The sequence below is a fragment of the Typopeltis vanoorti genome, chromosome 22 (assembly GCF_054136105.1).
Source record: "Typopeltis vanoorti isolate ZY-2024b chromosome 22, IOZ_Tvanoo_1.0, whole genome shotgun sequence".
Taxonomy (NCBI): Eukaryota; Metazoa; Arthropoda; class Arachnida; order Uropygi; family Thelyphonidae; genus Typopeltis; species Typopeltis vanoorti.
The window spans coordinates 88,477,615-88,495,235 of record NC_143570.1 but is presented as its reverse complement, the minus strand read 5'-3'; the positions used below and the strand labels follow the sequence as shown (position 1 = coordinate 88,495,235).

General features: G+C 38.7%; 1 protein-coding gene across 4 annotated transcripts in view; it reads right to left on the bottom strand.

The window, feature by feature from the left end:
- LOC150094550 (beta-hexosaminidase subunit beta-like) overlaps positions 1–17,621 on the bottom strand; it is a 364,235-nt gene that overhangs the window by 140,573 nt on the left and 206,041 nt on the right. For all 4 annotated transcript variants that reach the window (XM_090411847.1, XM_090411846.1, XM_090411845.1 and 1 more), the window contains exon 5: positions 9,956–10,066. In XM_090411847.1, the coding sequence (XP_090267973.1) occupies positions 9,956–10,066 (111 nt within the window). The remainder of the gene's footprint in view (positions 1–9,955; positions 10,067–17,621) is intronic.

Sequence of the window (17,621 nt, the reverse complement as noted above, 5' to 3'; positions counted from 1 at the left end):
TTTAATTTTAGTGAAACAAATAAATGCAACCTGCTTTTTTATAATGAAACTATTTCTGATTTGTCCTTTATTTTCTCCAAAACAAAATATGGTCACCATACCTATGAGCTACCTTGGCACCCTTAGCAATATGTCCTCTAAATTTCAATTCTATCTACTACCAAATTCCTAGTTTCGTCTATTTCCTGGAGTATAGTTCCATCAATGTGGTACATAGCTTGTAATCTATTTATCTCAAAATGCATAACTTTACGTTTCTCCACAATAAACTGACACCCATTATCTTTTCCCCATATTGACAACCTATTTAAATTATCTTGCAAGCACTCCATGTCGTCTTGATTAACTATTATTCTGCCCAATTAAACCAATATCACATACATCCCCATTTCTTTCATTGGCATAACAGAGTTCTATGTAGAAAGTTTTTTTACCTTTTGTATATATTATGTTAAAGATACCAAGCAATTTTATAAGCTAGGTTTTTAATCCTTTTTCCCAAGTTTGCTTACTTGGGAAAAAGGATTAAAAACCTAGCTAATAAAATTGCTTGGTATCTTTAACAGAGTTCTATGTGCCTTTGCAAAATCCAGCAGAATTATCACACAGCCATTCCCTTAATCCAACTCAGTTGTCACTATTATAGAAAATTAGTAAATTATTAAGGTATGATCCACCCTTCACAAAGCTATGTTGCCACTCAGAGTATCTATTCTTATCCACTAATTCCTGAATTTGCTTTTTGATCAGTTTTTCCAATTCTTTTATCACCAATCCCAAGGTACTGAATGTTCTCTAATTTGTACTACAGTCTCTGTAAGACTGCAGTACAGGACAGAATCTCCCTTACGCAAAGGAATTATTTTGCCCTCTTTCCACTCCTTTGGAACTCTGCCAGATCTGAGACTTAAAGTGCCTAGTCTGAGGCTTTGCCAGTTCCCTTGATCTTTCTGATAATATGCAGGCTGATATCCCATCTAATACTACAACTGTATTTACACTGAGATTCTGTAATATCCAAAGAATCTCCAATTCATCCACCTCTGTTCCCACATTAGTGTCTGTCACATATGATTCCCATCATGACACTTCATATGGAGTTTTTCAATTGAAGGTGGGTTAGCCAATCTCATACAGAGATAGTAGGGTTTTTTCTCCCGAAAACTCTGGTTTTCATCCCACATACAGACAAATCAGCTCTTCAGAACACACACAATTTTCAGACAAAAAATACTTGTGGTGGTTGTGGGTGGTAGATGGTGCTGATGTAGTTGACTGATAGTAGCGGTTCGATAGTGGTGGACACTGAGAGTTGTACAGTGGGTGTCCTCCAATGATGAGTCTTCGGACTCCTTGGAGGTGTCACGAATAATAATAATAATAAAGCAGTAACCTCACTAGGATGATATATCTTGCAAAGTAGTCACTCATTAACTCAACTAACTATTTTATCTGCTTCTTTCCATCAACACTCCCTTATGTTATCCTTCAATAGTCATTCTTCCTCTTACTCTCCACACAGTGAAAGAATTCTTTGGGATTTCCTTTGGCCTGCTCAGCTAGTTTCTTTTCATAATCTGATTTTTGTCTCCTTACCATTCTGGTCACCTTTCTTACCTGACCCTTATACTGTTCATGAGCTTGCTGGTCATTTTTTTTATTATCTACTCTTCATAACAGTTTCTTTTCTTGCAGCTCATGCTCAATGATACCACTCAGCTATCTAACTCCTACCTGAATAAACCATTCTGACTTTGGGTATATAATTATTATTATTATTACTACGGGCTACTCCAGGGAGTCCTTAGACTCATCGAGGGAGGCCCTAAACATCATGTTCACACAACTGTTCAACATTCTCACAGTATCTATCCTACCTTGCCTTGAACTCGCTCACTGTCATAGCACCCACAACAGACTCTGGCAGCTTATTCCACTCATTTACCACTCTAAAAGTAAAGAACCCAGCTCTAACACCCCTGCTAACCACGCTCTTGCCCAGCTTCCATGGGTGTCCCATAGTTCTCCCACCACCAGTCCTGATCTCAAAAATATCCTCTGATTTAATCTTATAGAATCCTTTTAGCAATTTGAATGTCTCAATCATATCTCCCCTTTTCCACCTATCAACTAGTTTCTGCAACCCACAAATCTTCAACCTGTTCTCATATGGTTCATTCCATAGACCTGCTATCATCTTAGTCACTCGCCTCTGGATCCACTCCACCTCCTCCACATCAAGAAGGAACCGAGGTGACCAAATCTGGGCACAGTAGTCGAGATGAGGTCTTATCAGGGCTCGGTACAGAGGTACAATAACTTGCTTGTCTCTGCTCGTCAAGGTATTTTTCAACAACCAAGTGAGTTGATGAGCTGATTTAGCTACTTTCGCAATGTTCCCCCTAAACTTCATCTCCCTATCCACCAACACTCCCAAGTCCCTGGCCTCATCAATCTCTTGGAGTACAGTTCCGCCAATGTGGTATACTGCTGCTAATCTTTTCACTCCGAAATGCATAACCTTACATTTTGTCACATTAAATTGACATCCATTCTCCTTAGTCCAGAACTCCAATCTATCTAAGTCATCTTGCAAGACTTTGACATCTTCTGTGTTCACTATCGCCCTATCCAACTTTGCATCATCAGCGAACAAATGAACTGTCCCACTTAGACCCTTCCCTATATCGTTAATGAACAGATTAAACAGCAGTGGTCCAAGAACAGAACCCTGTGGCACACCACTAGTCACAGGCCGTCTTTTGGACTCTACTCCTGAATAAACTACTCTTTGATATCTCTCCATCAACCAACCACCTATCCATCTCACCAATCCTATATCCATTCCCATATGTTGTAGTTTACGGATTAGAATTCCATGTGGTATCCTGTCAAACGCCTTTGCCAGGTCCAGCAGTATCACTGTAAACCCATTTCCCTTATCCAGTTCAGCCGTCACCTTGTTATAAAACTTGAGCAAGTTACTGAGGCATGATCTACCCTTCACAAAGCCATGCTGTCCTCTGTACAGTATCTCATTTTCATCAATCCATTCCTGTATTTTTCCCTTGACTACTTTCTCTAAGACCTTGACAACTACTCCTGATATGCTGATCGGTCGGTAATTTGCAACCATAGTCTTGGATCCTCCTTTATGCAGTGAAACTATTTTCCCCTCTTTCCACGCCTTCGGAACTAAGCCAGACCCGAGACTCAGATTAAACAACATGGTCAAGGGCACTGATAATTCCTTAGCCGCTTCATGCAAGACCCGTGCCGGCATACCATCCAATCCCACAGATGTATTTACATTAAGGTTCTGTAATAGACTATTCACCTCCACTTCATTCATCACAATTCCCGTATAAACTAATGGTTCCTTCATTTTTTCAACGTCACCACCTGGATGATATACTTTTGCAAAGTGCGCGCTCAGTAACTCCACTATATCGACTGGTTCAGTGAACTCTTTACCATCGTCATTCCTTAAAATCATTTTGCCATGTACAGTTTTTTTCTTGCTTGCAGCATATTGAAAGAACTGTTTGGGATTCTCTTTTGCTTGCATAGCTAGTTTCCTTTCATAATCGGCTTTTGCTGTTTTTACCACACTCGTTACCCTTCTGGCCTGCACTTTATACCGTTCGTGTGCCTGCAGGTCACCCCTTTCTTTAAATTCCCTCCATAGTTGTTTTTTTTTTTTGCAGCTCAAGCGTAATGGTGTTATTCATCCATTTAACCCCTACTTGTTTCACTATTCGGACCTTAGGTATACAATCAGCCATAACCTCCTGTAAAAGCTCTTTGACCACTTCCCATGCTCTATCGACGTCCAGCCCTTGCAGTTGTACATGCCATGGCACTGATCCAAGCAATCTCCTAAGCTTGTCATACTTGCCAGCACGGTAATTAAACATATACCCTGTCTTAATCACAAATTGCACACCTTTAGCCACCTCCCAGGTCAAGACCTTATGATCACTCTCACCAATAGGTGGCAACATGGTCATATTCATTACAGTCAAATTCTCAGATACTATTACCAGGTCAAGCACTCTCACACCCCTAGTATTTTCAATTACATGCTGTCTCAGATAGTTATCCCTTAATAATTGAATAAAATCCATTTCCTTCCTCACATGTGTCCTCTCCTCCTTCCAATCAATGTTACCATAGTTGAAATCCCCCATAATAATTACTCTCCTTCCACTCATTTCATCAATTTGTTTATGCATACCATCTCCACCATCCATTCCATCACCTGGTCTATAGCAGCACCCAACTGTATATTTTATTCTGCCAGTGTCAATCTCACACCAAATAGCCTCAAATGAGCTCCTTTCACTATCCTGCAATACTTCAATTCTCCTGGGCTGCAGTTCATCAGCTATCATCAATAACACCCCTCCCCCCATTTTATTCTCTCTGTCCCTCCTAAACATACTATAACCTACACATTCTATCCCACTAACTATATCATCTTCCGTCAGCCATGTTTCACTAATGCCAATAACCTGTGGCCAGGAAGAGCCAATCAAGGCCAAAAATTCTTCCTTCTTGTTCCTAATACTCCTGGCATTAGTATACATGAATTGCAGTGATCCCTTTGTCCCACCCCTATCTTGATGCGTTATTCTAAATGTCTCATTCCCATTTTTTGTCCTTAGTGCTGGCTCAGGTACATTATATACATTTTTACACTCAACTGTCTCACTGATGTCTGGATATCCACTCCCCCCCCCCCTGCTTGGTAGTTCTAGTTTCCCTGGTTCTGCACATCAATTTTCACTTCATTCAGCAACACTTTTTCCAGTCTCCGCACACCAAGTCCATTCAAATGCAGGCCATCCATCTTGTATAAGTCCTTTCGCACATCAAACTCATTCCACACGTCCACGAATTCCACACCACACCATCCGCATAACCTGCGCATAATGTCATTTGCGATTATGGTCCTCCTTCTAAACTCCTCTCTGTCATACCGCGGTAACAGACTCACCATTCTAACTCTGTCACTCTTTTCTTTCGCTACCTTTAACAATACTTTCAAGTCCTCTCTCATAAAAAATTTATCACCTTTCAATTCATTCGTACCCATTTTCAATTACATGCTGTTTCAGATAGTTATCCCTTAATAATTGAATAAAATCCATTTCCTTCCTCACACGTGTCCTCTCCTCCTTCCAATCAATGTTACCATAGTTGAAATCCCCCATAATAATTACCCTCCTTCCACTCATTTCTTCAATTTGTTTATGCATACCATCTCCACCATCTATTCCATCACCTGGTCTATTGCTTTTTTTTTTTTTTTTTTCCCCAGATGTCCCTTAACTATCTCCCATGCACTACTAACATCCTCCCCCCATGTATGTTTTTATGCTATGACACAGCTTTAAGTTTCTTCCTAAGTTTGTCATAATCACCTGCCTGTAGTTCTGCATAAATCTTCTTGAAAGAATATTCCTCATGCTTTACAAATAGTCCAATTCAAGACCACATGATCACTCTCCCCAATCGGAGGCAACGTGATCACCTTGGTTGTGGATAGCTCTTTTAATCCTGGGACCAGATCCAATACTTTCATGCTCCAAGTTCCTTTCATCACATACAGCCTCAAATAATTATCTCTCAATAGATGAATAAATTCTATTTCTTTTCTGCCATGTGATTTTCTTCTGTCCAACCTCCATAGTAATTACTTGACTTGCACTTATTATACTAATTTGCTGATGCATGTCTTCCAGATCATCCATGGAATCACCTGGCTATAGCAGTACCTAACCATATATATTTTGTCTTATTGGCCTCAATCATTCTCCAGACACTGGCTTCAAAAACACTTCAAAGACACTTGCAATTCATCTACTATCATCAGCAGTACCCCTCCCCCATCTTATCTTCTTTATCTTCCCTGAAAGTACTTACCATTCCATTCTATCCCCATAAAATCATCTACTGTTAGTCAAGGCTCATTAATGCCTATAACTTTTGACAAGGTTTCACTAAGCAATGCCAAGCAGAAGATATAGAAATATCAAGAAAAAAGGAATACATGTGGATTTATAAGGCAAGTGATTATGATAATCTTAGAAATCAGCTTGGGGTAGTTCCAAGGGTGGAAGAATTGGAGGGAGATATCACCATTTCATGGGAACTAGTGAAGAAATATTTATTAGCAACAATGGTAAACTGTATACCTCAAGTAAAAATGTGGTGTTAAGTGGAACATCAATAATATGAAACAGGAACTGTAGAAGAAAGAAAAGATTATAGAAAAAGTATAAGGGGTGGGGTGGAGAGTAGGTACATGAACAATATAAGGCTCAGGCCAGAAAAATTACTAGCATGGTAAGGAAGGCAATCCAAAATTCTTTTGTCATTTGGTCAATAAGAGGAGAAATGATTGTATAAGAATTACATTGTTAGAAAAAGAGTAGAGTGACTATTGCAGAGGACATAGTGGACTTGTTTAATGATCACTTTATTGGGTATATCATTCTGGAAAAGAGGTTTTTAGAAGGATGGGTAAGGTTTGAGGGTTTAGAAGTGCACAAGGAAAGTGCACTTTAAATACTAAGCAGTCTGGATGTTAATAAAGTGATGGACTAGATGGGATTTTGCCACATATTTTTTGAGGGAATGTGCTAAAGAACTGACAGCTCTGTTGACTTGGCTTTTTAATCCGAGTCTGGCTAAGGGAAAATTGTCCAAGGAATGGAAGTAGAGAAAGATCTATTGCATCATGTTACATTTGAAACTACAAATCAGTTTGTATTTCATCAGTAGTTACAATTTTGGAGAAATTAGTGAGAGATCATATATAGCATTGAACAGATCAGAGTTGTAATGAGGGAGCAGTATCAAGGAAGCAGAAGGTTATAAGTGGGGTTTCACAGAGACCAGTACTGGAACATGTATTGTTTAACCTTTATGTCAATAGACCAGGAGGGAATAGTCAGTTGTGTTCAGATGTTAAATTGAGTATGGTTATTAGTAATAGTGCAGATGTGGTAGCCCTTCAGGAGGACTTGAATAAGCTGAACATATATGGTCAAATAATTGTGAATTTCAGTTTAACTCAACTAATATGAAAGTCTTTAAGTTTGGGACACATCGGTGGGAAGGGCTCTGTTTGAAGAACAATACTGTAGGAAGTGGAGGGGGAACAGACAAGTGAACTTGGGAGTGATGATTGATAGAAACTTGAACTTAAAGAGACATATTGCGAAAGTGATGAAAGTAGCCTAGCGCATCGGTTCTGAACCGGTGGTACATGTACCCCCGGAGGTATGTGCTGGGCCATTCAGGGGTACACGAAAAATAATCAGTAATGACAGAAAAACAAATAAAGTAAACAAAATGCACTGAATAGGCAATGTACAAAAGTGTCAGTATTTAAAAACAGCTATTTTAAAAAAAGGGGTACAATTTATAGAAATGTTTAAAAGGGGTACACAAGTGGAAAAAGGTTGGGAACCACTGGCCTAGAGGATTGCTGCAATACTGAGAAGGATACCAACTAGAAGATATTACATTATATAAAGACCAGCAGATATGGAATGCATTGCCTGATGGAGTGGTGAGAGCGAGAACGGTCAATGAGTTCAAGGAGTGGTATGGCAGACTTTGTGTTTCTTAGGGGGGACCTCCCCTCGATGAGTTTTGATAGACTTTGTTTCTTAGGAAGCTCCCACGATGAGTCTTTTGACTCCATGGAGGCCTGAATAATAATAATAATAATATTCCATTATATATGTGCTCTGATCAGACCACACATGTACTATTGTGCCATAATTAAAATCACCCATAATGATCACCTTGGGATCTGCACCCCCATATACAACTTTCTGATACCTATCTGACAGCCAGTCACTGATCCAACTCAGAAGTGTATTATGCAATCCCATCTGTTTGTGAATGCCCTCTACATTACCAGGTTTATAGCAACATCCAACAACTATTTCATTCTATTCATCTCTATCGCACACCATACCATCTCAAAACTACTGCTACTATTACCCTTTTGCATTACTAGACTGCACAGGTACAACTCCTTTTTTTATCATCAACAGCACTCTACCACTCTTTTTTTCCCTCTATTTTTATGTTAACCAAAAACATCATACACTACTCTATTTCTATCCACAATGTCATCCTCATCCAACTATGCCTCACTTACTCCAACAATTTTTGCATGAACAAACTCGATCAATTCAACCATTTTGTTATTTCTGATACTTCTGGTATTTGTAAACAAACATAATAGTTCATTTCTGGGTCTCTAACAAGTTCCATTGACACCAATATATTAGATATGACCTCCATACCTTTCTCCAACCATTCCCCTCTTACATTTCTGATCCCGAAATCCTCTCCAGACACAAATGATCCCTCACATCCAAGGTCATCCCATTCCTTACTTGTCTGCACACATTCTTTCCTATGCTGTATTCCCCTGTACTTCCTGACTTCTCCCCCTTCCAACCTCCCCATCTCTCATTTTCCACAATCATGCTACTTACTCAAGTAAGCAAGGAGTTCTCTGCATTCGTTACTTTTTTTTTTTCCCAGCAGCAGCAGCCTCTCCAAATGACTTTCACCAAAACCATTCATACACAGTCCTTCACTAAATAGATCGCACACAAACTGTATTTCTTTCTCTTCACAAATTTTCGCTTTGTACACATTTCACCTCTTGCCTCATCTTCAACTCTGATTTCAAATCTTCCATCATTTTTTCAATCATTCACTCTTGCTATCTTACCATCACTAGCCTTGCTCATTATTTCACCATTAATTGCACTCTTTTTTTCGCTCTCATTCTCATACTTTCTTATTGTCAGTTGCACTCTTTTCTTCCTCATCATTTTTGATTTCTTAATACCTGCACATGCTTCCTTGAAATTCACTTCAATTACTATGCCATCTCTGATTCAAACAAGCCTTGTGTTTCACCAGCATGTCTCACTTCCTATATATTCATCTCCCCATGCATACATATTACACTCACAACACACTGTACCATTCTTGAAAAATCACGCCATTCAATTTGTCTATTGTACCAACTTAGGCAAAGATCTCCCTCTCATCACCATTTTGTCCCAGAGAAAAAAAAGAAATATTATTATTGTTATTATTATTATCAACACTTGACTTGCATGGAGTCAGAAACTCATCATAGGAGGTACGCACTATTGCACACAATGCTCATCCAACCGTGCTTTAAACTGATTCAATGTGTCTACACCCAGAACATACTCATACACCTCTGCTCACACCCTCCTCATACAGTTTCCAGCAATGACTTCTTGTGTTACCCCCTCTCCCATTCTATGAAAAATCTCTTCCATGTCAACCCAATAACAACCTCTGACTAGCTTATATGTCTCGGTCATATCCCCCCCCCCTCTTGCTCCTATTCACGAGGCTCTGCAACTTACATTTTCTCAATCTGTCCTCATACTCCACATTCCAAAGACTATTGACTGCCTTTGTGAATCTTCTCTGGACCCTTTCCAACATATCCTGGTTACCATGAAAACCTGGTGACCAATGTGCACAATAATCGATATGAGGCCTCATACAATGGCATCAAATATATAATTTAAAATATTGTATTACTATCTGTAAATTTAACCAAACACCACATACCAATCCCAAACATTACACAGCAATATATAGTCTAAAAATTACAGAATATCATCACACAGTAAATATGTAATCACCTTATCTTGCTGAAGCCTGTACAGGTGATATTTTCATATGCTCACTACCTAGTGGCACCTTCCTTATTTAGCTCAAACTTTAACTTAATTTTAACTCAAACCTTAACTTTAATTTAACTTATTTAGTTCAAATTTAGCATTATATCCAAGAACTTTAATTTAGTACAGCATAGAAATTATTGAACATTCATAAATGATTTTTTTTTTTCATTTAAAATTCTACTCACTAGATTCTGTTCTAAAATTTTAATTGGCAGGAAGTGACGTGATGTGTCCAAAAGCATTCCTCTATACTTGTATCGGGGATAATCTTCAATTGCAGTGATATTGATTAAATACTAACAGAAAGAGAAAATATCAATTAAAGATACATTCTGCAATAATTTTAATGAGAACAATTAAAATCCAATACTGCCCATTTTAAAATCTTTTAATAATTGCTAGCTTGTAAGAAAAGTTTCCTACTCAAAAATCTACTGCATTATAAGAAAAAAAATAAAGAAGAGTTATGACATCAGTCTTTTAGCCAGAAAATACTACTGTATGCTTTGTAATGTGACATTATCCTCTCTCAAAAGATTGGATAATGTATGAGGTGGGACTGAAAAGTTTCGATAAACACCAAAAACAAAAATGATAAACAGCGAGAGTCATCATGGATTTGTGAAGGGGCGCTCTTGTTTTAGCAATATGCTAGCTTTTTATGATAAAGTTACAAGAGCATTAGATGAGGGAAAGGCATATACTGCCATTTTCCTAGACTTAGCAAAGGCATTTGATAGGGTGCAACATGATAAGCTGATATTCAAGTTGCAGCACATGGGTCTGGATGTCAGATTGGTCAACAGGATTGGCTGTCCGATATGTATCAGAGAGTTGTGTATGGTGGAGCAATATCAAAGAGGCAGAAGGTTACAAGTGGCGATCCACAGGGCTCAGTACTGGGACCAATATTGTTTTGCCTTTATATCAATGACATTGTACATGGATTGCAAGAGGATATTCGGTTGTTTGCAGATGATGCAAAGCTGCAAAGGGTTATTAGTAATAGTGCAGATGTGGTAGCCCTGCAAGAGGATTTGAATAAGCTAGATAGATGAGCAAATGAATTGGGGTGTCAGTTTAATGCAGCAAAATGTAGGGTCTTGAGGTTTGGGACACATCGATGGGACGCTGCATACTCTATGGGAGGAGTTAAACTGAAGGAAGTAGGAGAGACAAGAGATCTGGGTTTGATGATCAATAGAAACCTGAAATTTAGGGGACATATTGCAAAGGTAGTGAAGGTAAAACAGAGGATTGCTGCAATAATGAGGACACTGGCCTGCACAGATAAAATGGTTATCATTCCGTTGTATAAGACTCTGATCAGACCACACTTAGACTATTGTTCTCAGATCTAGTCCCCATGATTTGAAGGGGATAAATTAACTGTGGAAAGGGTACAAAGGCAGATAACAAAGATGGTGTCGGGACTGTACAATGTTAGTTATGAAGATTGGCTGAGAGAGTGTGTACTGCAGAGTTTGGTGGATAGAAGAAGTAGGGGTGATATGATTGAGACTTTTAAACTGTTGAGAGGTGGTTACAGGGTTGACACTGGGGGAGTTCTCTCGGTTGATTGAACAGCAGGAAGAAGCATAACAAGGGGCCATCCCTGGAAGTTGCGAAAGAAAACTGTGAGAAAGAGGGTGAGGAGTGGTTTCTTTGCATGGAATTACAAATTATTCATTTTCATCAAAATGAATAATTTGTTCTTTTTTCTTCAGGATATATAAGAAGACATGTCAATTCCTTGACGGTGATTGTCACAACTTTTCAGCATACTCTTGTACAACAGTCACTGTAATAGATTCAACTACAATCTGGAGAATAAAAATATATTAACAATAACAGTTTAACTGAACATTTCAGCATTTATATTGAAGCTGTCTCCAGGAGTATGTATATATATATATATATATATATATATATGCAGACACACAAGCTTAAAACATCATGACTGGTGAAGTATAAGAACTCTGTTTACTAAAAAGAGAGGTGGTGCTAGTGTCGCTAATGAACATGGTGGTCGTGTTGAGTTATGCTAGAAAACAGGTTTTTAAATTAAAGTATAGTGTGGCTTTTTGTCTCAAATTGTGCTGCAGTTGTGCTTCGGTTGGTACAAGTGTCCTTCAGTGATATTATTGTTTGAAACTCTGTTGTATATATTGTGTTTTCACTGCTGTTTGTTTCACTACTTCAGCATCTAAAGATGGCGTCCAACAAGAGACATACGTCAGCGGCTCAGAGAACTTCTATACGAAAGTCTGGCTCTGCCTTGGATTTTTCGCAATGGATGCATTGCGGAAACTGCTATAGGTATACGCCGAACAATGTAGAGGATCTGTGGACTGTTTAGCTAAATGAGAAGAATGAAAACGTTGACGTATGTGAGAAGTGTCGGGATAGACTGGAATGATTAGGAATGGACGCAGACGTCGGGACCATAGCAGAACTTTGGCAGGAGTTTCTGAAAATGAAAAATGACCATCTTCTGCAAGAGGAATTGGAAGTGCTCAGTAAGGAGGTTCTGGAAATTAAAACTGAGTTAAATGTGTTGAATAGAGTAATTAGGACTACAGAGATTACTTTAGCTGAAAGAAATTAGTACTTTCAGCTAAAGTTACTAGAACAGGATTAAGTATGGGAAAGTGTTTGGTGATTGATGATTGGTGATCGGGGTAATGGGTTTACAGTGATACTACTGGACCTTGCCAAGGCCTTTGATAGGATACCACATGGAACCCTAATCAGTAAACTGGAGCAGATGGGGATAGATATAGGGTTGGTGAGATGGATAGGAGGGTGGTTGAAGGAGAGATACCAGAGAGTGGTTTATTCAGGAGTGGAGTCTAAAAGACGTCTTGTGACTAGTGGAGTGCCAAAGGGCTCTGTTCTTGGACCACTGCTTTTCAATTTGTTCATCAATGATATTGGAAAGGATTTGAGAGGAAGTGTTCACTTGTTTGCTGATGATGCAAAGTTGGGTAGAGCAATTGTGAGTGCACAGGATGTCAAAATTTTACAGGATGATTTGGATAGTTTGGAGGACTGGGCTAGGAAAAATGGATGTCAATTTAATGTGGCAAAGTGTAAGGTTATGCACTTTGGGGTGAAAAGAATAGCAGCAGTATATCGCATTGGTGGAACCGTACTCCAGGAGATTGATGAGGCCAGGGATTTGGGAGTGTTGGTGGATAGGGAGTTGAAGTTTAGGGGGCACATTGCAAAAGTGACTAAAACAGCTCACCAAATCACTTGGCTTCTGAAAAATACTTTAACATGCAGAGACAAACAAGTTGTTGTTCCTCTGTATTGAGCCTTGATAAGACCCCATCTGGACTTCTGTGCCCAGTTATGGGCACCAGGGTTTCTTCGTGATGGGGAGGAAGTGGAGAGGGTCCAGAGACGAGTGACCAAGATGATAGCAGGTCTGTGGAATGAACCTTATGAGAATAGGTTGAGGATTTGTGGGTTGCAGAAATTGGACGATAGGCGAAGGAGGGGTGATATGATTGATACATTCAAATTACTGAAGGGTTTTTATAAGATTGATCCAGAAGATATTTTTGAAAATATGACTGGTGGTGGGAGGACTAGGGGCCATGCATGGAAGCTGGGCAAGAGCGTGGTTGACAAGGGTGTTAGAGCTAGGTTTTTTACTTGGGAGTGGTGAATGAGTGGAATAAGCTTCCAGAGTCTGTTGTGGGTGCTACGACCGTGAATGAGTTCAAGGCAAGGTATGATAGATACTGTGTGAATGTTGAATAGTTGTTCTTGACATGATGGTAGGGCCTCCCTCAATGAGTCTGTTGACTCCTTGGAGTTTCTAGGAACAACAATAATAATAATAATAATTTATGAAGTAATAAATAGTATGGGAGTGATGGGGAGTCAACAGAATGAAAGCACAAGATGTCTAGAAGAAACAAGATGTCGTGAGAATGAGGGAGTAAGTAAAAGAGCATTGAAGAAAAGTAATGAAACTAGGAGAGTCATGCTGAATAGCATAGAAAATGAGGCCGTGAGTGATGCTTGTTTGGACTTGAATGAAGTTATGAGTGATACAATATATGGTGATTCTATGATTAAGGGTATGGGGAGTGGTATGCCTGAAGAGTGCTTGGCTGGTGAAACAATAGAGAGAGTGGCATTAACAATAAAGAGAGGGCATGATGCAGAAAATAAGAATAGTTATGGTGGGTACAAATGACCTGAGTGGTAGTTTTAATCGGACAGCAAAAGATTTAAGAACATTGTTAGATATCTTGAAGGAGAAAAGTGTCAAAGGGAGGATAGTTGTGTGTGTGTGTGTGTGTGTGTGTGTGTGTGTGTGTGTGTGTGTGTGTGTGTGTGTGTGTGTGTGTGTGTGTGTGTTTGTGTGTGTGTGTGTGTGTGTGTGCTGTTGGAAGTTTTTTTCCACTTAGTTAGACTATAATAAATTTAGTTTAATCCTTTATCTGTAAGCAAACCAAGTTTGCACCTGAATATCTTCAGGACCGAGGCAACTCGTGGTAAAGGTGGACCAAGCTCTCATCACTCCTTGTCTTAGTATCTCCTAAGATACTAAGACAAGGAGTGATACTAATGACATGTATAATGCTATGCATCAAGGGAAGGGCCACTACTCAGACCGGTTTCGACCTTTATTGAGGTCTCGTCAGTGGGAGCCAGACCCAGAGGTGGTGATACTAAGATGGAAGCAATGGAGAAGTCATATATACCTATACGAGTTGCCTAAGGTGTTTCACTTTATTATTAAATTACTCTGGATTTAGAGAAAGATGCTGGAAGTTTTTTTCAACTTGGTTAGACTATAATAAATTTAGTTTAATCCTTTATCCAAGTGTAAACAAACAAAGTTTGTACCTGAAGTATCTTCAGGACTGAGGCAGTGGTCCTTCCCTTAATGCCTAGCATTATACATGTCCGCAAGGAGATGTGCTTTGCATTATGGGAGATACTAAGACAAGGAGTGATGAGAGCTTGGTCCACCTTTACCATGAGCTGCCTCCATCCTGAAGATACTTCAGGTGCAAGCTTTGTTTGCTTACACTTGGATAAAGGATTAAACTAAATTTATTATATTGTGTGTGCTGCCTCTTTTTGACAATTATGAGTTAAGCAGATGAGTGATGATAATGAATGATATGATTGCAAGAATGTGCAAAAACAGAGATCTGGAACTTGTTTGTCTGGAGTGTGTTTGAAGGCAAAAGACAGCTGTATGCAAGAGATGGGTTGCATCTGAACATGGAAGGTCATAAGCGATTGAAGAAGTTACTGTTTTTATTATTATTACCCAAGACTCATCTAGGAGTTCCTTTTATCAAACACACAGCTCATCATACCGTGCTTTAAACACACTCCAATTCTCTGTAGACATCACACTCTCAAGGCAAGGCATTCCATTCCAATCATTCACAAATGTGCATGAAAAAAACCTGCTTCTCACTCTCCTACTCACACACTCTTTATACAGCTTCTGGGGATGACCTCTGGTTCTCCCCTGATCTCCCACTACTTTCTGTAGAACCGCTCCAGCATTGATTCTATAACAACCCCTTAATAACTTGTAGGTCTCTATCATATCTCTCCTCCTCCTCCTTCTGTCCACTAGACTCTGCAAGTTGCATCTTCTCAATCTTTCCTCATACTCGACATTCCAGAGGTCAGAAACTACCTTAGTCAGTCGCCTCTGGAACTTATCAAACATCTCTTCATCCTTCTGAAAACCAGGTGACCAAATCTGGGCACAATAATCCATGTGTGGCCTACTCAAAGCCTCATACAATGGAACAAGAGTCTCCCTACTTCTACAAATCAGTGTCCTCCACATCATTCCCAGAAGCCTTTGTGTTGTCTTCAAAATTTTGGTGATGTATCCCCTAAATTTTAGATCCTTATCTACTATCATCCCCATATCTCTTATTTCCTCTACCTCCAACAATATATTCTCACCAAGCATAAATTCTGCATCCCATTTTTGTTTTCCAAATTTTAAAATTTGGAAAACAAAAATGAATTGAAAAAAAAAAACAAAAAATAAATTGAGTGATTGGGAATCCCCATTCCCAATCACTCAATTTATTCAAGTCTTCTTGTAAGGCCACAACAACCTCTCTACTCTTCATGGTTCGTCCCAACTTTGCATCATCTGTAAACAACTGAATGTTTCCATCCAAATCTTCACCAATATCATTATCATCATTAGAGTTCTGTCTCTTGACAGGTCCAATGGTATAGCTCAGCAGATTCTCTTCCCCCAATTTCCTCTGTCTCTTGCTTCCTCTTTCATTTCCTGATATCTTCTTGTTCCCATTATATCATCAAGCATCATTAGTCGTCTTCTTCCTCTTGGTCGCTTTCCTTCAATTTTCCCTTCTATCATTCTTTTCAGTAGGCTGTCTCCTCTTAATACATGTCCTATCCAGTTATGCTTTCTTCTTCTTATGGTCTTTAGTAAATTCCTTTCTTCTTCAACTCTTTGTAATATTTCTTCATTGGTGATTTTTTCAGTCCACTTTATTTTCTCCATTCTTCTCCATAACCACATTTCAAATGCCTCCAACATTTTAGCTTCTTTTTTCCTAATTGTCCATGTTTCTGACCCATGTACTCTAAAAATATAGCACTTTTCTTTAGATTTTTATTCATTTTATTAATAAACAAATTTTTCTTGCTATAGAAGGCATATTTTCATTTGTTAATTCTTTCTTTTATTTCCATGTCATATTTTCCATTTTCTTGTATTATACTACCAAGGTATTTGTATTGTCTCACTTGCTCTACACTTACATTCATCATCACCTTGATACTTCCTGGTTTCCTGGAGACTCTCATCACTTTTGTTTTCTTTGTGTTAATTTTCATACCATATTTCTTGCATATATTTTCAAATTTTTGCATTAGGTGCTGTAGTTCATCTTCAGTATTAGCTAATATTGCTTGATCATCTGCAAATTAATATTTTGTATTGTTCTTCCTCCAATAGTGATTCCTCTTTCCTCTTCATAAAATGCTTCTTTTATCATTTCTTCTGCAAATATATTGAACAGCGTCGGTGACGGGCAGCATCCCTGTCTTACACTCTGCCAATCACACATTTTTTAGTTTTTCCTACTTTTGTCTTTATTATGGCTGTCTGGTTCATATATAATTCAGCTATTAACCTCCAGTCTCTCTAATCTAAACCTATTTTGTAATATTTCCATCAGATTTTCCCATTTCACCATGTCAAACGTTTTTTCAAGGTCGATGAAACAAATATAAACTACTTTATTTACTTCTATATTCCTTTCACATATGATTCTCATTACTCCAATTGCATCTCTGGTTCCTCTGTCTTTTCTAAATCCAAATTGATCATCCCCAAGAAAATACTCCACTCTATTATACAATGTTGAAAGTTTATTTTTCACTTGGTTAGAGTATAATAAATTTAGTTTAATCCTTTATCCAAGTGTGAGCAAACAAAGTTTGCACCTGAAAGTATCTTCAGGACTGGGGTAAGGTGGTGCAAAGGTGCAAACTTTGTTTGCTCACACTTGGATAAAAGATTAAACTAAATTTATTATACTCTAACCAAGTGAAAAATAAACTTTCAACACCTTTCTCCAAATCCAGAGTAATTTATTAAAAAAGGGTGGCACACCATTTGACAACTCCTATAGGTAGAGATGACCTGCTAATGCTTCTGCCTGGTATCTCCACTTGGGCCTGGCTCCCACTGAAGAGACCCGTTTTCAGCAGCCCCGAGAGAAAACTCCATGTTCCATTTCTTCTTCAAACCTGTTCCAGTGGATTCCAGCAACAGTTTAGGAGAACTGAAAAGAGAGCTTCGATTGAAGT